At 35.9% G+C, this 21,869-nt stretch overlaps 1 protein-coding gene across 3 annotated transcripts in view; it reads right to left on the bottom strand.

The window, feature by feature from the left end:
- The window catches only part of CDKL5 (cyclin dependent kinase like 5), a 123,566-nt gene that overhangs the window by 23,575 nt on the left and 78,122 nt on the right, over positions 1-21,869 (bottom strand). For all 3 annotated transcript variants that reach the window (XM_027688897.1, XM_027688899.1, XM_027688898.1), the window contains exons 5-10: positions 20,000-20,136; positions 16,928-17,048; positions 15,728-15,787; positions 10,036-10,126; positions 5,736-5,925; positions 2,538-2,618 (exon numbers count right to left, since the gene is read on the bottom strand). In XM_027688897.1, the coding sequence (XP_027544698.1) occupies positions 2,538-2,618; positions 5,736-5,925; positions 10,036-10,126; positions 15,728-15,787; positions 16,928-17,048; positions 20,000-20,136 (680 nt within the window). The remainder of the gene's footprint in view (positions 1-2,537; positions 2,619-5,735; positions 5,926-10,035; positions 10,127-15,727; positions 15,788-16,927; positions 17,049-19,999; positions 20,137-21,869) is intronic.

The raw sequence follows: 21,869 nt of genomic DNA, 5'->3' as shown, positions 1-21,869 counted from the left end.
TTAGGATAATTTTTTACTCTCCAGAGTTTCTGGGATTATATATAACTGCTAGAACAATTTCATGGTGCATTAAACTACATATGAAACAAAATAAACACTTACAAATCCTATATTCTACTTAAGAGATGAAAGGTCTCAGCCTTGCTAATTATGAAATATATATTCTATATGCATGTAATGATATATATACACAGCTAATGATAGTTAAAATATGTTTAAAACACAAAAATATCTAAAATTTTTCTAATGTATTTTATGTATATATCTATTCACTTTTAAAATATATGTATTTTAAACATATTTTTGAGGATATACCTTACAGTACTGTTGTTTTGAATTAAAAATATTAAATTTGCCAGTAAAAAAAATGCTACGATGAAACAGACTTTACAAACAAACAGAACAAGCATATGGGAACATTTTTATCCAAAAACAAACAGTATTTTAAAGTAAATATTTTTAAAAATATACAAATGTAAGAGTTCTGGTTTTAACTTCTGGGGTTCAGGTCCACCCATATTTTTAAAGAATTCTCTTAACTGTTTACAATGCATTCACAATGACATTTGCTTTACAACTCTGTTATCTCTGTTGTGATTCTAAACAAGACACTTTTTGACATGTAGAAAATATTTAATCACAAAATTGGAAACAGTAGCTTGGGTATTTTGGTAGAGCTGGAAATGTTCCTTGCAGGAACAGAGCAAAACAAAACTTACCTTGGAATATTGAAACATGTACGACTTTCAGCAAGGTTAAAAGTTTGAATGGCTATTAAGTAAAAAGAATAGCTATTTTTTAAGGGTTGTATATGTTTAACAGAGAAGAACTCTATGTGTATATATGCATGTGCATACACACACAATGCATGTCTGCAGTATTAATGCAGTATTCAGGCATTCACTTGATCACAAACTGGTTTTCCCTTCACAGGATCCCTGCACTTCATGAAAAATGCTCAGAAGAAAAAGTGACTACATTCCTATGCTGTTTGGTCACACACTATGCATTATCTTCCTTTTTCAAGGTCACAAACTGTGTACTGAATGGTTAACTACTTCTTTTCCCTTTTTTTCTGGTGCTCATCACTACAGTGGCTCAAAGCATTGGAAGGCCACATGTGATTTCTACATTCCTCCTCAGAAAAGATGATGTCCAGAGGTTTCCCTCCAGTGCCTGTACACTAACTTACACAGCCTGGACAACAAGTAAGGAGAACTGGGGTTCAAAGGGAATCCCAAGGTTGTAAACCTGCCTGGAATCACAGAGAAATAGTGGGACAGGGCTCACGGCTGAGGCACAATCAGAAGAACAGCTAACTATGATTCCAGAAAAAACAGTTTCTGTGAATTAGAAAATAGAGGAGAAAGTATAATACTGAAATGAGCAACTATATGCACTGAGGTATTTAATTTTGCAGACTCCATGAAACCAAGATAAAAGCTATGCTGACTCTCTTCATAAGGCAGTGAGATTAAATGTAAGTGATTTGAACTGGTTGTGTGGATGAAAAGAGTAGAGCAAATTTGAGGATTTCTGCTGGCTACAACAATACTGCTAAAAGCAAGTAAACACCCAAGTATATCCCAAAGCTGGTGATCTCTGTTTTACAAGACAACTGCTGCAGTTGGTCTTGGGACCATAAAATTCATTTAGAGTTGATTAGTCATATCTGCACTTCATATTTGTCCCATATTGCCTTTAACTCTTAAGTGGTTTTGTGATTCTAAACCAAATTTTTGACACTATGACTATTTTTTTTTCCAGCTTACTGGGAAGAAATAATGTGAGGGTTGTACTGCAGCTGACCATGGTAATGGTTTTATAGTACAGTAGTAAAGACAACAATACATGTTTCATACCCAGGAATACAGCACACATGCATAGCACAGTGCTTTACAGTGCTTGGCCATTTTGAGGGGAGCTAGCTTCTCCTGATTCCCTGTAAGAAGGTATCTCAGGACCATATCCTAGTTGGGCCACGCTGACTTATTCCAAATCAGGGCTGAAGAGTAACCTGACATACACACTTGTGTAGAGGTGAGTGACAGGAAGCAGATTAACAGTTTGGGTAAAAACCCAAAACTGGGTTTGTGTCAACTTTGACAACTGTCCACATCCACATGCTTACCCAACAGCAAATGAACAAGTCAGGTTAGCCTAATACTCTGTGGATTTATCTAAATAAATGGTGGGTTGAAAGCTTCTACTCCAGTATTACTAAGGCAGCTGGTGCATCTGAATGTATATGTTGGTATGAATGCATAGTGCTGCAAAGGATGGTGATGCTTTTGTCTGGACTATGTATGGTTTATCAAATCAGTCAAATTTGAGCAGACTCTCCCAGCATTTGCAAGGGATATTTTCCTGATTCCTAGAAAATACCAAGCCTTACTACAAACAATGGTGATATCAAAATATCGCAAAAGGAAGTTCACAGGTACTTTTAAGATGTATTATATTAGGAAACAAAGGTCAAAAGCCACTTACATCTTTTCCTACATATTATAGACAGAAAATAAAAGACATTTTCCTACCTTCATAAGGTCAAGCAATACACCACTTAAAATTCCCAAGTATCTTCTCTCTAAAGACTGTGGATGATTGACTGCTGGAAACTGTAAAAAATACAGGGTAAATATACTGATAATATAAACAAGATATACATAAATACAATGTTTCAAAAAATAGAAACTACACAGTGAATCAAAGCATGTAATTAATGGGAAACATAAGCACTGAAAACGTTAGTGGTTTATGAAACATCATAAAATGCTATAACGAAACAAGTAACTGTTGATGTATGATAAGCATCTAGTCAACCAAAGAAAGTATTCTTGATTATTAGAGCAGCCAAGAAACCTCCTCAAGTGAGAAATAATCAACTTAGATTTTTTGCGGCATTATGATTGACAAGAGGTAGGAGGTTTAAAATAGATTCAGAACTAACATAAGTAACCCAAATTTAAAAGAAAGAAAATTATTAAAAATAGCTTTGAAAGAATTTGAGAGTGCAAATACAGTATTAGTTAAATACCAAAGATTAACAAACAATTCCAAAATGTTTTTAGTGAAAAATGCTGAAACCCCAAAGGTTTAAGGTTCAGGATTACTGCTGTGGTCACACTGCAGTAATATCTGGGAAGACCATGAGAAGTGCACACTACAGGGGGCATCCATTATTTGTACTAGCATTACTTTTCATAAATTACCTTAACATGAACTTCAAGGAAACTGAAAGAACATTAGTTTGAATGTGTTTGTTCCTAAATAGTCTCTGTATTTTTCTTTTTACTTTACTTTATTTTTAATATGTTTACTAATAATTGAGAATCTTTTTAAGTCCAAGTCTGCTATGTTGATCTTACATAGTAACTTAGGTAAACTAAGGCTTCCATGTTTCTTCCAATTTTTACATGACCCAAATGGCAAAATGTTCTTGTCTTCATGTAGAATGACAATCATAAAGATTTTATATCCAGCATGATCAGGGAAACATGAAAATATGTTGAAGTTATGCAAAGCAATAGTCATTATTCACTGGAATTGTTCAGATTATTCATATAATTTATTTATAGAATAATATTTACAGCCCTACATTGCCACTCACATTTTCCATAGAGGCATGAGCCTATTGGTACTTTCTGATCCCATATTATTTTATTTCCTTGGGCCTTCAACATACCATGGGTGTTTTCCTCCTCAAAAGAATTGGAGAGATATCACTAAATACTCTCTAAACCTCAGGAGAAAGGAAAAACATGTTTTTGGTGTGTGTATACGTATATATATGTATATATGAAGGATATGGACAGAAAGAAAGGACAGAAAGTCAACAAATGTGCATCTGTATACATGTGCATGTGGTGCTGGAGTGTTTGTATTAGACTTGTTTTTAATTTTGTGTTACAATATGCTAATACAGTTACGGGAATGTAGAAATTCACTAAGTCTAAGTACATGGATAAAAAAATCCACATCATGGGCTAGTTTCTATCTTGTGAATACCCAGCACCAGATCCAGCTTGTAAATAGTAAGTGGCTTGATCACAGCATGCCTTCTATCTGCTATGCAACAGAAAATCTTTCACTATTAAGTTATGCTACATTCAGAAAAAATGTACTTTTAAGTTTGTCTTATAACATGGGACAATTTTCCCCCAGAATTAACTAATGAATATCATATTCCAAACCAATATTTTTGTAGTATTTTTGAAGTTTACGCCATTATTCAGACTTCACTTCAGTATTCAAAAACTACTCTCTGTGAGAGGCCATGTCACTGTCGTCATCACTTGCAGCCTGACTTCACAAATGGGGCTAAGAAGGCAGCAACATGTCTGAGGCCAAGTAATAAACCATTGATCTGGGATGAGAACAGACTCATAATTCTCAGCCTTGTGCTAATCACATTAGGTACATGCTGTCTTCTTGAATTTCTGTACTTAAAAGCTACAAAACAAAGATATTTCATTCTCATCCTAAAACACTACAGAGCATGTATAATAAGATTATACTGCACAGTTGTAAAATAACATAGAAGGGGCAGTAATTTATTTTGCTTACAATTTTTAAACTATTGTTTTCCTGATAAGGGGTTATAATTTTTTTAAACAGAAAATCCCATCCAGCCCACTGTTCTAAAAAGGATGAAATACAAATAGGACCTTACAAGAAATGCTTGTCTAATCATTTTTTTAAAATCTTCTGCTGATGGTCTACAAACTTCAACAAAAACTCTTCAGAATTAGTTATCCTTGTACCTAAAATAATTACCTTAACACCTTAAGCCAACTATGTCTTATCATCATCAGATAAATCAAATTTATGGCAACTTCTCACATGTTTTAACACAACTAGATCCCCACTCATTCCCTTTCACATTCTCACATTTTCTCTATTTCAGAGTAAAATTCAAATCTTGAGTCTTCAGCACAGATCTGGTCTCCTGAAACCTTTGTATGTCTCTTTATATGATTTACACTAATGATTTCAGAACATTTATCAAGATTATAAACTCACCTTTCCAAGCAACTTTTATTAATAAAAAATGACAACCAAAATTGGATACAAGGAAACACAAGTCACTGACCAGGTATTGCTAAAAATAACAGAGCTATTACTTATTTATTGATTCTGGTATTTTTCCATATTACACATCCCAACTTGAGTAGATTCTTCACATTAGTGAGCCTCTGTCATTACATTATATGAGCAAATCCCTGAAAGGAACAATGCTGTCAGTAGGAAGAGCTTTTTTACTTATGTGGCCTACATCAACTCCCCAGGAATATGTCAAAAGGCAGAAAGCTCTCCTGCCATGATAGTAGCATCTATAGCTCAGATTTTTCCAACAGAGTAGCCTGAAGACAGCAGTCATGAGTTTTCCACAATCTGATCTGACACAGCTTTGCCACTAAACTTTACCATGTAAACCTATCAGGGCAATGCTAAACTGGATACGAGAGGTAAATTTCATGACAAAATGTCAAAGAAATGAGAGAAAATCTTTAATCAACTTTTAACAGGAAAACAAGCATATTTATAAAACTCAATACTGGTGTAATCAGAATTTTATTTTGACTTATGAATATATCCCATACTTACACAGAAATAGAGACAATAGATAATGAACAGTGTAAATGAAAAGAACCTTCACAGCAACAACAACAATAATGTAAACATTGCTCAAGTAACTAAAAAAAGTAAGAAAAAAGAACAAAGCTTTCCCTTACCCGCAAGCCATGGAAGCGTGGGTTGCTATAGAAGAGCTTCATCTGCTCAGCTGGCAGCGGGCCCAGCACCTTCTGAATGGTAAAGAGCTGGTCAATCTCACTCTCACCAGGAAACAAGGGCTGCCCGTCACTCAGCTCTCCCAGGATACAGCCTACAGACCACATATCCACAGCCTTTCCATAAGGGGCTCTGTAAAGTGAATGTACAATGTTTTTCACCCACTGACCTTGTATTCTTACTGAGCTGTTTCAATTTATTGGCCATATTTCCCATGGCCCACTTCCTTAAAACACAGAAAAACAAAGTCTGATATTAAAGAGACTACCTCAAATACCAAGCCCTCTGTTTCTACCCTGGATTTCCTGATGTCTCTATCACTGCTTGAAAAGGGAGGAGAGGAATTTTCAAGTGCCCCCAGGGATCTGATTCTTTGTGAAAAATCTTACATACAAGAATAATCTTTTTGATTGCAATGCAGTTACCACTCCAAGCTAAACTACTACTAACCTCCCTTCTCTCCAGGGCCAATTCCTGTGCTCTGTTCCTGTATTACATTTATTTTTCCATTGTGCTTACTAGATGGGTAGGCATACTGGGTCTGGCCACTGGGAGAACAGAAATGATAAGAAATATCTGTTCCACCATTCATACAATGAAATTTTAATTAGAAAGAAAATGGAATTCTTCTGAAAACTATTCCTTAAAAAACACAAACGAGGAAGCAATGACAGCATAAAGTAAATAATTCCTGTTTTGGAGCAAAGCCATGGGTGGGGTTATGGGGAAAACTCCTCTTCTGTACACCCGAGTGTTATTGAACTGTAAAAAAAAAATTTTAAACGTCCAAATTATTCCAAGAATCTCTTTTGGATGTTTTGAATAGAATGACTGGAGAATTCTTTTCATGTCAAAGAAAAAGCTATAAAAATAATAAAGACTGGAACAAAGACTGAACTGAAAACATATTTTGCTGAGTCTCTTCTTTTTGAAACTTGTAATCCAATAACTCAACCTCTGTTTCAAGAGATTTAAGTTACAGCTGTCTTGCCTATTTCTGGAATAAGACAGCACCAGGAGCTGCAGGTGACAAATCCTATCCTAAATCTGTCCTCTTCACTCCTTCTTTATGTTAATGATTAAAGATGTTTAGAGAAAGAACATGCTCAAACTACAGAAAAAATATCTGACTTTTCCCCACTGATTACTCATTATTATTTACTTAGCTTGTGGAGTGGACACTTGGCCAGAGGAACTTGTAAACCCTTGATTTGATTAGGTGAAGGTGAGAAAGCAATTCTAGCTGGACGATAGCCCAAGTGAAACTACAGGCCCACTGAGATGACTAGTGCAGCAGTCTATGGTAGCTGGGAAAGCCGAAGTAGGACACCAAAATTTCAAAAACTGCCTGCCTTTGAGAATCTGATGTGAGACATCACAATCAATCAACATTTGTCCCGTTGGAATTGACTGCCGACAAGGAACCACCACAGTGGCTACCTGTGGATTGACTCAGTGTTTGACCTTTCTGGGATGGTACTAGTCCAACCCACCCATTACGTCAGAGTGCCAAGGAAGGCCTAGTTTTTTTCCTCACTGCAAAAGGCAACACGGGCAAGAATGGACTCCAAAGCCAAGGATCTGCTCTTAAGATGCTCTGTGCCTGTATTGGAAAAGTGAGGATCTGTCAGCAAAACAGTTTGTGAGACTGCAGGTAAAAATCCTACCCTTTTATTATGACAGAAAACCAAGGACATCTTTGTTTACGACTCCTTTTTAATATGCAGTTTCCTTCAATGAAATGTGAAATAGGGAAAAGGCTGCTGTAGGCTGGGGTACTGGAGAACAAGCTAGGGTTACAACCAAGGAATGGGCTAAAACTCCTTTAAGGCATGGACCATTACCCTTCCTTGCTCTCAAGAAAAAAAAAAGTTGAATCATAGTTAGGAACTTTTCAGTATTTACTCTGTAGTCAAACAGAAACAAATCAGAAAATACCCATTTCTTAAGGCAGTGTAAACTGCAGTGTTGTTGTTTGGAAAGGCATGCTCAAGACTCCAGCTGGCTGCCAGGATCACTCTCATCATATCACAAGAGAAAAAAATGCACAAGTGATATGGCTGGAAAATGAAATAACTCCTGTAGGACAGACAGACCATAAATCAGAAGTATTATAGTCTATGCCTGCACATATTAGATTCTCCAAAACATGTTTTCATCTATTAATTTGGTATGTTTTTAAATCTACTGGCTTTTAGCAATATTTTGTCATCAAAGGGTACTCCACCAGTAGCTAGTTACCTGAGGCTCTCCAAAGTGAGTAGATTTTAGATGTTTTGTGAATAATTAGGCAGCAATTTCTTTCCTCTCTTGAAATTTAAGTCTGGAACCTCACTGCTAAACAGAAACCACTCTGGGACACATTTTAAAAGTTGAAAAAGTAAAACTGTATTTGTTAAAATGTATATATTTAATAAACCTGAGAAGAATTTTAATATTAGATGTTTATAAAGATTTGGTAAATGCAAGGAAAGGGGGAATGGGAAAGATCAGTGCCTGGGAAATAGAACAGGTTTGCCAACAAATAGGCATCACTTCTTACCAGAAAAACTTGGCATTAAAACCATACACCAGCAAAGCTGAAGCATTTAATGCACAAATCCCCTCCCTTTCTCTACAAGTTAATCAAACAGATTTAGTCAACTACAAACAGACACGATTCCTGTTAAATTTCCTTTGGTAACAAAACAGTTTTGAAAATTGCAGGTCAGACTGATACTATGTCTGTCAAGCTTTTCATGTCTTTCCTCCTAAATCCTCATTACTACTAGAGAGAGAGCAAAATATTATGTACCTTAAAAGGCCACAATTGATGCTTTCTTTTCAAGTCTTTTTTCATACTTACATATGCAGACAAACACATGCACTTTGCTGGAAGCTTAACTGTTTTCTCCAAGATATGAACAATTGAGCTTTGAGATTTTTAATGGCAGCTTTAACATAGTATTCTGCACATGAGAACGCAACTACCTAACAGTTTGATTAAGATTAGTACAGCTCTGGGAATACTGGGGTGACTTTGTTGACAGAATAATTATTACTTCATGCCTTACCTGTTCAAAAAATATCTAGTTCAGCGTTAATCAAAGCTGCCAACAAAGACTTGTTGCCCAGCAGCATGAAACATTACGTTTAAAGATTCTTAGGAGTGACCAGTACTTTTTTGATTCAACCTATGGCTTTCAATTCCTTATTTTAAGAATATGTGTATATAAATACGTATCACTATACATTGGAATTGTATTCTATGAGAGCATTCGTGTTGAACTCGATAGTAACGGGAAGATCACATATAGCAGATCTCCAGTTATTTTTTTTCTCTTCCTTTGCCCTTTTGGGTCCTATGAATTTGTTCATTTATTACCTGAAAATCTGTTTCATCTTGTGAGGTAATGATACATTCATTTTACAGATTAATAAAGGAGTAAAACTAAATTGTCTGGCTGAGGCTACTCACGTAACTACTACTTTTGCAGGCAATGCAATGCTAACTTCTCAGTGCTTTATTGAAATGATTCTTACAGCCTCCTTCAATAAATTCTTCCTGACTAGTAAAAAGCTAGCACCAGCCTTTTGAGTGACTTCAGCAGTGCTGGCAAAGTGTAACTAGGAATGAAAACCAAATCACAGAATCATAGAATGGTTTGGGTTGGAAGGGACCTTTGAAGATCATCTCACTCCAACACCTCTGCCGTGGGCAAGGACACCTTCCACTAGACCACGTTGCTCTAAGCCCTGTCCAACCTGGTCTTGAAGACTTCCAGGGATGGGGCATCCACAGCTTCTTTGGGCAACCTGTTCCAGTGCCTTATCACCTTCTGAGCAAAAAAATTCTTCCTAATACAGTTTTGACCCAAAGGATGAAGATAACTACAAGTGTCACATTTTGAAAGCTGCACTGCCATTGTTATGTGATGTCCAGCATAAGGCTGATGGAACATTTCAGGCTACAGGACTACCATGGAAACCTTTTCTGAAGGAAATGGGGGTGAGGGTGTAGAAATTGGGAGTACATCTGTTATAATTCAGCTTAATATTTAATCAGTTAAACATTGCTCAGCTCAAGACAGGTCATAACAACTTACTGGAAACGAACAAAAATTAATGAAAATCTAGAAGTCTCTTCAAATCTTGCCTTTAAATAAACCACAGTTCTCCACAGCTGAAGCTTACAAAAAGCGCTTGAAAAACTGTAAAGAATCAGTCAAAATTTATCATGGCAGTTCTACAAACTGTACTTACCCAAGCAAGAGTTCAGGTGAGCGGTACCATCTGGTAGCCACATATTCTGTATAGTTAGCATTGCTTCCTTCAGAGAGGTTACGAGCAAAGCCTGTCAGAGAAACAGCATGAAATATTAAAGCCCATTTTAAATACAATATGCACATCACCACTGATTTTGGCAGTAAGAGGTCACATCTATTTATATAGAAGCAAATTGTTTACAACCCCTGCTGCAGAATGATCTCTCTAACAAGTGCTTGTCTACTGAAATGCAAGCTTTTATTGATGCAACAGTGAAAGTCAGCATGTCTGCTTTAATGACTACCTTACTTGTGTACTCTCCTCACAAGTTTGGGGGTTTTGCTATTATTTTTGGTGCTTTACATAATCCAAACAGATTGACAAAAGCTACCTGTCATCATTACACCACGTAAGCTATTGAACTATTACCTCTACTGAGATGCTTACAGAAGAAGATTCACAACATTAGAAACAATACACATGCAGGTGGAGTAGACTCTTCTGTTCATTGATTTTGATTACTACAGTCTCATTACCTTCAATTTTTTAAACAGGTCAAAAAACTACATATTATTCTTATTTAAGGACACTCCCTCCCTGACCTGGCAAAGAAAAGGGTCATCTCCTCAAAACTATAAAATGCAGGAATCTACCAAAGATCAGCAAAACTGTTTATATCTGCATTTGGCTCACTCCACATGTTTTGGCTTCCCACCTGCTTTAGCATCACATTCACAGCAATTCTTCATGAATTAGGATCAGAAAGCAAGTCCAAATTAAATTCTTTCTCCACATCATTTTGTTAACAATAAAAAAAAATTAAGATGTTATATTTATTTGCAATTGTACCAAAACTTCACTACTGTCCTAAGGCATAACAATTATGACCACTAGCTCAGAGAAGAGTTCTGGAATATATATACACACACAAGAAAATCCAGATGTAGGAATAATTTAGACTTTTGTTTTCATTCTCCTCCATTTATAAAATGTCAGCCAAACACCACAGTAATGTTGTTACTGGATTCTTCATGTAGAAGTACTCTAGGGCAGATGTTGTCACTGTTTTCAAAAAGTATCAAGATTCTTACTGTTTTCAAACAAATAATTACCAACAAGGTGAGATAGGATAGACAGATCTCAGCAGAAAGACTTCACATGTGTAGGTTCCTTACTAGAGCTCAAGCCAAGACAAGCTTTTGGGACTGAAATGCAGAAACAGCATTTTCAAAACGCTTTCTTAGTGGCATGTGGCATAAAAACTCAGTCAAAATTCACTTCAGTGAAATCACTATGTCTTTCCATTATTGCACGAGCAATGAAGAAAGAAAAAAATTCCAAAGTGTCACTGAAGTACAACGCACAACTTTATTTTCTGAATCAATTAGTGCTACTTAAATGCAATAGTAATTTTTTGTTATGAGTTCTTTTGCAGAAGCCGCCAAAATTGTCTTTCCCACACAGCTATGCCTGTAAAGTTCTAAATTGTTTTAATTTTTTTTTTCTTTTACTATTCTGAAAGTGTATCTTGTTTGGCAGTTTAGTGTGAAGAAGCCCAGTTCCACTCATCCCTGTGGAACACTAATTTACTCCAAGTTGAAGTAACAATTTGGATGCAGATTATTATCATCAGACCAGTGATTATAGAAAACAATTATAAATTTGTTAATTACACAGGTTACAGCTGTTACTTTTTGCAAGATACCTTTAAGTTCAAGAGTAAATAAACTAAAAGGCATGTATGATGAGGAAGCAATATTTCAAAGTTGTTCCAAAAAAATAATAATTCATTTCTGTTCCCATAAAGTCTAATGAAGATTACTGATGCTGTTTGAGAAAAGCTGGAAAGGAATTTTTTATTATTTGTAACATGGGGATTGAATAAATTTGGAAACATTACTATATTCAGAACTGCTTAGGCAGCCCTGTTTCTGTTTCAAATTACATCAGCTATCTGATTAATCTTGCCAATGAAAAATCTTCCATTCATGTGTTTAAACAACAGAGAAGAGATAACCAGGAGCTACACTGAGAAATGGGACAGTCAAAATGGGGGAAGGCCCAGACTGAAGGGAGGAGGAGGAAGAAAGAGAAAAAAGTGTCACATGATAGAAATAAACATGTGCTAATGTTACAATACATGAGCTTGGCAGCACATGAGCCCTCGTGCACCAGAAGAATCAACAGGTCAAAGATGCATCTTCCTCCCTTCAGGGCAGTCTACTGGAACTTGGTCACAGTCAGGAGCTAACACAGTCTGAAAAATCAGCCCCCAGCTTTACAGGCTGGGTGCAGAACAGATTTGATGTGGCAAGACAGAAAGTAAAATTATCATAATGGACTTCAGTGTCGTCTCTATATTGTTGGGTGATATAAGAAACCATTTTATAGATTCAATACTGCTCTGACTCTGTGACACAATGCAGAATGATGATGGACAGAACTAACAATTCAGGAAAGCATAATACCTTTCTAAGGGAACAATTACTTTTTTTTTTGGTTATGATGGGAGTTTGCTCATTGTTCCTTCCTCCAATTGTGCTGAGGTATCAGGTATATAAAAGTAAGAGAAGGAAACAAGGGAGAAGATTAGATCAAACTCTAACTAGTGAGAAGGAATAGATTAGAAGATGAAGACAGAAGGCAATTTGGGTGAGAGTGACTATGGAAACAATAGCATTTCCAAATGCATCATGATGCAAGAAGAAATAACAAGCAAAATCAGAAATTTCAAGAAAGGACTTGAAACAACTCAGAACATGGTAGGAGAGATGACAAGGAAAAAGGTGTAAGGAAAAAAGGAGGAGATTGTCAGTTTCTTACAGAGAAATAAGGCACATTTCAGTTAGACATAAGGTAAAGCATTCTAATGTTAATGACACGTAAGTACTTTAATAGATGCCTAAGAACACTAGGAAACCTCCATTATTCAGAATTTTAAGAATAAGCTAAGCAAACACCTGTCAAGAATGACAAAGACATTCTTAATCCTTTCTCTGAGTAGGTGGAAGAACTAGAGGATTTCTTGAGGTCTTTTCCAGTCCTGTGTTTCATGATTTCTATGCTTACACATCATACTGAGATTAAGAGATTGCTAAAACAAGTAATTTTGAAGCCCTGGTGTTGAAACAGCAAACACACCAGTCAGAAAACCTAAGTACTTCCAACAGTCAGATGCATCTGCTGTAGTCGGCACTTTGTACTGTTTTCTTCTTTCACTTCTATTGGCAGAAATGACACCCACACAACATGTGTCTGGGCAAGCACAACATTCAATCTCAATTTTATCTAGCACGGTATGTACAGAACACATGGCACAAGGATTAAGAAGAAATATCTTGTTAAAAATTTATGAACTTTTCTATTCAAACTGTTTTTCTCCACTGGGCTATTGGAAATGGATGCATAGTCCTTTTGTTTGCATTTGTAGTCACATGAGGAATGTGACACTATGTGACAAGTACCTGTGTTCCAAAATATGATTTAAGTTAGGTAGTCAGACAGTATATGTTAAATCATGTTAAAAGGCAAATTTTTACATCCTAATTTGTGCATGTTCAGGAAACATCTGTGGCTAACACCATTCTGACATGGATTTTACAGTCATAGCTTAAGTTACTAGCAATAATGTCAATTAGCAATAAGGCTAGAAACTTAAAACTGATCCCATATTATAAGAGTTTCTCAGAATTTTAACTTCAACTAAATCTGAAAGGTTGATTAAAATTAAAACTAACCCACATGAACAGTAAGAACAACAGAAATTCTCTTAGTTTGCCTTCCTTGATACTGTGCTGATCACCCTGAGTACACTGTGGTTGCGTGTCCTTTCCAACAGCACAGAGAGAACATGGCTGGAGCACACAGTGTGAGCAAGCCAACAGACCACACAGAACATCACTGCTAACAGAATTCACATCATCTACATCTAGTGCCAAAACAGACATCCAAAACATGATCGTACCATTTGTCCGGCTTTATATTTTCCTGCAATACTGCTGCACAGAGGATGTTGAAACAAGTCCACATGCAAAGATTTGCTAGGCGATAGCATATGACAACTGTAATGGTGTTACTTTCAAGGAGGGACATCCCCACTCCAGAAAAAATGAGGGAGGGAGGGCAAGAGCCAGGGAAGCGTGTGTGGGGTCAACTGTTCCCTTCAGGACACACTCATGCCCACATTGGCTATTCCTGCCTCTGATGAAGTTAGCTCACATTGGAGCAGGCATTGTTCAGAGACAGGCACTGCCCATGTGCTGGTTGTTTAGCTCTGCATAAGGAGCGATTTGGTCCCTTAACTACCCAAAGCGGATGTGGAGGGTGAAGTGGTGGAGAGTGAGCAAAGTGTAATCTACACAAGCCTTCACTCCTTGGAGAGGCCTGGCCCTGCCAACCTCATGGGGTTTGCTTGGCAGGGGCAAGGCCTTGATAATCAGTGTAGAATGAGGGAAAAATCCTGCCCCACCAGCTCTGGGCTTTGGTCAATGGTGCCAGGGCAGCCACAGCAGTGCAGACAGGAGGCCTGTGAATACCAAAAAGGCAAAGGCAATGAGGCCACCACACAACAGTACCCTGGTGTTCTGTTAGAGCTGTGCAGTTCCTTACACTGGAGAATAAATGGCCCTGAATTCAAAGAACTCGTATGGACCAAATCTTCTAAGGTTTTTCCTAGAATAGTTATTGTTTCTGAATGCTTAAGCAAAAATGCTTTTAGGATTAAATGAAATAAGAAGCATTGCAAATGAAAAATACTTTTCTTGTGTTCCTAAAAACATATTCCATTCTATTTTGTTAGCAGTTCTTCTTTTCATTCAAAATTGCAGAGGTTTGAAATGGCAGCTTTCAAACTGTTCTCACTGAGAAGTGCCTTTGGGGTAACACTATGGAATTGGCTTTTATTTACCAAGTGAAACTGTAAGCTTTTCAGAGGGAAAAATATTTTATTCTGTGTTTATGTAGCATTTAGAATAAAAATACAGATTGTTGGAACAGTGTACACTCTTCCCTGTTGCCTTCTGAGAATTACTCACATGGCCAAAGTTTGCCTTGTACTGGGGTGACAATTCTTCAAGGCCTTAAAGTTGACATTAAACAGGCATTGGTATGTCAGGAAACATCAGAGTTTACATGTACAGCTCTGACTCTAAAATCTAGTCATTCAGTCATTAAACATATGTGAACATCTGATTCCTTAATTAGGTAACAAAAAAAGTTGACCTATAACTACACACATAGCAGTCCACAAAAGCCAGTGGTTCAAAAAATACATAAAAAGTATAAATCTGTTCTGTCTTTACTAAACATCAATGAAGAATTATCTTTTCTTTCAATACACAGGCCAGATAAACCCACAGATTTGCTAGCCTCCTAATCAGTTTATCATCTGCGCTGTTCTCAGCTGAGTGTCAGCAGCAGCACTAGCAAAAACCTTGTTTAATAGAGGAAGAGAGAAAGGCAGTGTTTCTATTGACGTGTTAACACAGGTATTTCACAGGGTATGCAAATTAAGCCCAGAGATCTTTCAAATTAAAATACTAGCCCCAAACCTGAAGCAGTAATCAGTTCTGACTGTTAAAAGGTTTTTAAACAGCACATACTGTAGAACTCTTACATAATAAGGCAAAACTCCACTGCAAGAGATTTTCTTTAAAAAGGTGAGCAGCAGGTATCTATCTATTGAACTTACCAAAGTCACACAACTTCAGAACATCATTGTGGCTTATTAAGAGATTCTCTGGCTTGATATCTGAAGTATCAGAGTAGATGTGAAAAAAAAAGAGCTGTTAATTTCCCTTTAATTTTGAACTTTGTCAACAAATATTATTTCATTATAATGTATTTAGAGATATTCACGCAATCATAAATGAAGCATTACAAGAGCAACTGCTGAAACAGCTTCCAGCAATTCAGTTTGTAAACAGGCAGAATTAATTTTCTGCCTTTTGAAGTCTTTTTAAGTGTTTCCCAACAAAATATGGGAAAATAAAATGTGCTTACAGATATTCCTGGGCAGCAAACCAATATGCATAATATTGCATACTGCAAAATAATAGAAAGAACTGATATTTAATTACCCAGTTAACCAATAAAATGTTGTGTGTTGTGCTCAGCATTTTTGGCTATAATGACCATCTTGATCATCTCTTGTAATTTGTTTAGAAAAAAGTCTTGTCTAGTTTTAAGCCCTTTTTTTCATTCCCATATGGATATTGCTGTATACATACATGGTATATTTTTCAAACTATATCTTACAAAATATTTTCATACTCTTGCTCATGTTTGATTGGTCTTAAATATAAAAAGCATATTGTATAAGAATGTTAATTTAATGGAAACATTAATTAGAAATGTTACTCTTGCAAAGCCACAAAGCAAAATACAATTTTATTAAATCAGGATAAAAGACATAAAACTAGATAAAGTCATACATCAAGATATGTACTTTAAGTGCTTGAAGCTTAGGGGAGCTGGGAGGATCTGCCTTAAGAAGTAAAACATGGGAGACCAAGTTTTAAGTTTTGGATTTTTTTTCTCCTAGTATTCTATTATCAGATTCAAAAGTGAAATGACTGACCACCACGAAAGGTTTAAAAAATTCCTTTTCCTTAGACAATGTCCGTACTTCAGTTTCACTTCACAATTTTTATATCATGCCCCAAAGACAGTGGACAGCAAGTTTTATATGTAGATGAATTTAGCTTTAAAATTATCTGAAGTCACATAGCAGACTTAAGATCCAGCCCAACTGACAATTTTTCTCCTGTTGATATAAAGCAATTGCTTCTATTTATGTTAAATACAAATTACTTTAAGCTGTAACATCTTTCCCTGTAAAAAGCAAATTCCTACAGGGGGCTTAATTTCATATGGAGAGCTACACACTTACCTCTATGAACAATATCATTCTTATGGCACCAATGAATTGCTTTAATTAGCTGGTAGATGTAGCTTTTCACTTTTTCTGGTGGAACTCCATTTGGCATTTCTTCTAGCAATTCAAGCATATTCTAAACATTTAAAAGACACATTATTTAAAATAGCTATACTCTAGTTGCTGGAAGATAACACACATTCAGCCTTCTGAAGCAACATACTTAGGTTACAGAGCCTGGTTATGGAAAATCAGTAGTTTAACATTCAAGGAGTGTATTTTAATCATAAGCATATTCCTAGCTGTTTCATAAACATTAAAGGTGAACCACAAATAAACCACAAGTTCTTAAAAGACTGTCATCAAACCAGTTATCCTAACACATCTAAAATGTCATTTAGTTACAAAACATTGCTTTAACAGAAACACCAGGCCAGTGTGGCTCTATGAAAAGTTTAGCAAAGCACAGCATTTTGTAAGTACACAACAGTGCTTTAACAAACTGTTTTCTTCATTCTTTAGTTCTGCTGCTTTGACATTGCAGGGCCATGATTAATCACAAACTGTATCTGTATATGGATGGGTATAAAGTTGGTTAGTGGAAATGAAGTAACATATAAAAATGCCTCACAGGGGCATAAATATTAACCTAGGGAGTGTCCTATATCTATGTATTAGCTATAGAGATCCTAGACATATTTGCAGTACAGTAACTATGGCCATATCAACTGTTTTATGGATATATCTAGGAAAGAAAATAAACTTCCTGTTTATACTAGTAAATTTCCTCTTTGAAAAAGAACACTTAGATTCCCATTATGTTAGCAAATGTCTCTAATTTTGCACAATTAGAAGTACAATGGCGTTTGTACACTGAATAAACAATAGACAGCAGCAGCACACTGGAAGAGAGAAAAGTCTTATTTATTGAACACTGAAATAGAAGTATTTTGGCTATATGGCCCTACACAATTCATTTAATTATGGATTTGAGCATTTGTAGATTTTTCATTTTAAATAAATTTACCTTGTCTTTGACAAACGTTTTCTTTAGCTGTATAGAAATATTTTTGAGGTTTTTCTTGAACAATATTTTAATGAACACAAATACAAGACAAAACAGAGACTTCAATGATATGATGATACGATGAAATGTTTGAAAACATTTCTAAGTTTTGCAATCTATAAAAAAATACTGGAACTTATGTCCTTGAGCATAAGTTTTCTTAGAAATACACTTCAGATCTGAGAAAAGGAATTTTCTGTTAAGGAACCATATTAATTTTAGTTAGATTCTTGTCCACACAGAAGGCCACGGATCTGGACAAGTAAGTCAAGAAGTTAGTATTACAAGTACAAAACAAAAGAGTAGCATCAACACAGCAAGACATAATCCAATATGAAGACAGTACCCAAGGGGATGATGAAAAAAGGAGTTTAGATTAAATGTGAATTTAAGTAATCTGGATTTCAGTATTGCAGGGCTAAGATTCCCCAAAAGACACAAAGTGTTCATCACCAGTTAAACAAAAAAATTCAGTTTTTACTACATCACATTTTATTTAATTCCTTCTACTCTCCTCTCATCCGAAAAATACAGAAATTATCCTGGTCTTTGAAGAAATGATAGTGAATATTATTTAACATACTAGAAAAGAAGAAACATTCCGGGCTGCGAAGTTCCACTGAAAAGAAAGGGGACCATTAATACAGAAATTACATTAGGCACAGACTATATGTGATGCCCACCTTTGTCAAAAAATTCTTTTATTCTGATGCAAATAATGTTAGATATTGCAGCCTGGTGTTTTTACCAATGCTAACAATTTTTGAAGTATACCCCTCATCAGATCAATTAAATATCTTTTACTTATGCTGCTCTTCCAACCCACTACTACACAGAGCTTAGCCAAGTCAACTATAACAGAAAATTAAATGTTTGTGCTAAGTTGGTGTGTGATCAAAGACATTCCATGTGTCTGGAACAATTACAAGGAACATGGGTGAAACAAGTCAAGATTTGAATGTTAGATCTAAGTAAGATCCACCACATTAGAAGTTGCTGATCTGCTGGTGAAAACCAAAACTGATTTCTGCCAAATTGTGGGCTAATACAGGTCACCTCACATTATGCAATGAAGTTATACAACAAAAGAAATTGTTGACTAAGGTAAAGGAGACATAGTATTTAGGGGTGAGAAATTTTTAGACAAGACTGAAGAGGACTGGCACTCAGCTAGACTGCAACATCACACTGGCAGGATATTAAATGAAAACTTCAATCAAGGGAGCAGTATCTCATGAAGGCAACAGAGATATGCATGTTTAAGCTTGCCTTTTTTTTTTTTTTTTGAACTCTGTGTATCTGAATACCATCTAATTATTGCCATGAAGAAATGCTAAATGGTTAGAATTCAGAGCAAAGGTCTACCTCCATCATGAGGTTGCTAAAATAACAAAAGACTAATCTGTTCTAGGTTGTTTCTCCCTGGAAACAGACCAGGATGCTTGGCAGTAGTAGGCCAATCTAAGGAAATTTTGGAATAGTTTCAAAATGAGGTCAGGACTGGAGATAATGACAGTGATCTTTGCCAAATCCCTCTAAGCAACTATTGATAGTGGCCTTGTTACAGAAATATACAAACAAATCCTATTTTTAACAGGGAAGGATGGAGAAAGTTGAAAGAGATTCCAAGGTCAAAAGTGTATGATCCTGTTTTGAAAGACTACGTCAAGATTCATTACACAACATGACACAGGACAGTTATCCAACTTTACAATTAAACTGGATTAAAGAGTTCAGATGGAATTATTTCTTCAAATCATATGTATTCCAGTCTACATAATTTTTCCACATTTGCGTTCACATATATGGAAGAATTTTTTTAAAAAAGTACCAACACATGATCTAAAAACAGTAGTAAAGTTATCAGTGTTGTTTTCTCACAACGGATGTCTAATTACAACTCAGACGTATTAAAGTTTCTGACTAGAATAGCTTAATTTTTAAAAATAAAAGCAATTTTAAAGACATTTTCAGTAAGCTGGTGATTTAACTGTGGCAAGGATACTACAAACTCAACTCACTTTTTCCACATATTCAAAAACTAAGTATAATTTTCCTCTTCTTCTGAAGGCTTCCTTCAACTCCACAATGTTCTCCTGTTTCAAAGTGCGAAGCATTTTAAGCTCTCGTAAAGTGGTTTCTTTGACTTCTTCATTTTCTGGAGTGCAAAGTAAAAGTGACAGAGTAAGCTTATTAAAAAACAAACCAATTTTAAGACCCAAGCACAAATTTGTAAGTCCTGTAAGTTCCCCACAAGGCTTCCAAAGGAAATTCAGCAATGCCAGCCCAGTGTAGCAGCTACAGAAGGCAGCAGATTAAGTATTGATGCTATGAAGCCTTGAATCTAATTCAGAGGAGTCCAGAAATTTAACTGTTTCAACAATTAATTTAACTGATTTGACAATTTAATTCTCTGAAAGGTTTTCAAGAAAGGAATGTTTTACTAATGCTCCATACACTGCTTATCATTATAGGGCCTTGAACTCACTGGGTTCTAAAGGACACTGCTAATGAAATGTGAAGTAAACTAGACTACATTAGGTTTTATTTTTCATTTACTAAAGTGAAATCCATTAATTCAGTAAATTTGCTCATGTACACATAGAAGTAGGGTTCTTAGCCTCTTAGAACTGTTATCCACAACAGAGAGATATTAAATGAGATGTGCTTGCATAAATTCAAAGCTAAATCACATCTGCAGGTCATGTATCACAAAGACAGTCAGAGGCAGAGGAATTAAAAACAAAGAAGAGAACTTGTTTTTCCAGGGCAAAAGGCAAAAACAGGTTTGTAGGGGAGAGAGAATAACACAGATCATGCAAATGCAGTAATCATCAACAGAAGAGAGAGGGGAAAAAATAAAAAATTCAAGTGTAGCAAGAGGGAAGAGGAAAACAAAATACTATAATCACAAATGTTTTGATTAAAAATATATAATTTAGAGCAATCTAAATCTTTTCATTTTAAAACTGAGTGCTTGATGTTGGCTTGCATCAGCCTGATTACATAATCTCATCTATTGCGAGACAGACTCTTTTGAGCGCATTTAGCATTCATATGTCAAAAAACGGCAAAGATTCAGTGAAACAAAAGTGTCAATAGAAACAATTACAGAATATTCAAATTTCTAATGAACTACCCTATTAACAAGACAGATGTGAAATGGGCTGAATCAAATCCATCAAAAGAACTTCTGTCATATTTCCAGAAACTTGTAAACAACTAGCTACAACTCTGAAAAGCAGTCATCAGTCATGTAAACTGACATTATGCAATACTCTTGGAAAGCCAGACCTAATGGCAATGTTGCATTTTTTGTTTTCATTTTTTCGTAGAGAGGCTAATACAATAATCTTGTTTGGGGCTTAATTAAAACTGAGATATGCCTATGATCTGTACTGAATAGCCACAGCAAGTTCCAAAAAGAAATTCTGAAGTACACTCATGACTTGGTCAAGATGGTCACCACAATTAAACTATCTCCTGCATTCTTTAACAGGAACTTAGAACAGATTTCTGAATAGCAGAGCTAAAACATTCATCAAATATGCTCTTCAAGTGTCTGGGAAAATGACCTGCAAAGCAGAAGTTTGCATTGAGCAAAACAAGAGGCAAATCAGACTTTGCTGTAACTCTGAAAATTACAGGCCTTGTAACCAACAACACCTTCATGGCCACCATCAATCCTAAAACAATAACAGAAAATAAAAGTTTGCTAAAATAAAGTGGCTGCTGTTTTTTGAAACAACATTCCTAGCTTTCAGCTAGAGCCTCAGTACATGGCAAACCACAGCTGCATTGCATCAGACCGGGCTGACTCCTCTTATTACTCCATACTTGTCTTCTTCTGTTTGTGCCAGGCCATTAGGGATCGGGGCTAACTTCTCATGT

The sequence above is a fragment of the Neopelma chrysocephalum genome, unplaced genomic scaffold (genome assembly GCF_003984885.1).
Source record: "Neopelma chrysocephalum unplaced genomic scaffold, ASM398488v2 Primary Assembly neopelma1_76, whole genome shotgun sequence".
NCBI lineage: Eukaryota > Metazoa > Chordata > Aves > Passeriformes > Pipridae > Neopelma > Neopelma chrysocephalum.
The sequence above is the reverse complement of the archived record's forward strand: the minus strand, read 5'-3'. Positions and strand labels throughout refer to the sequence as shown.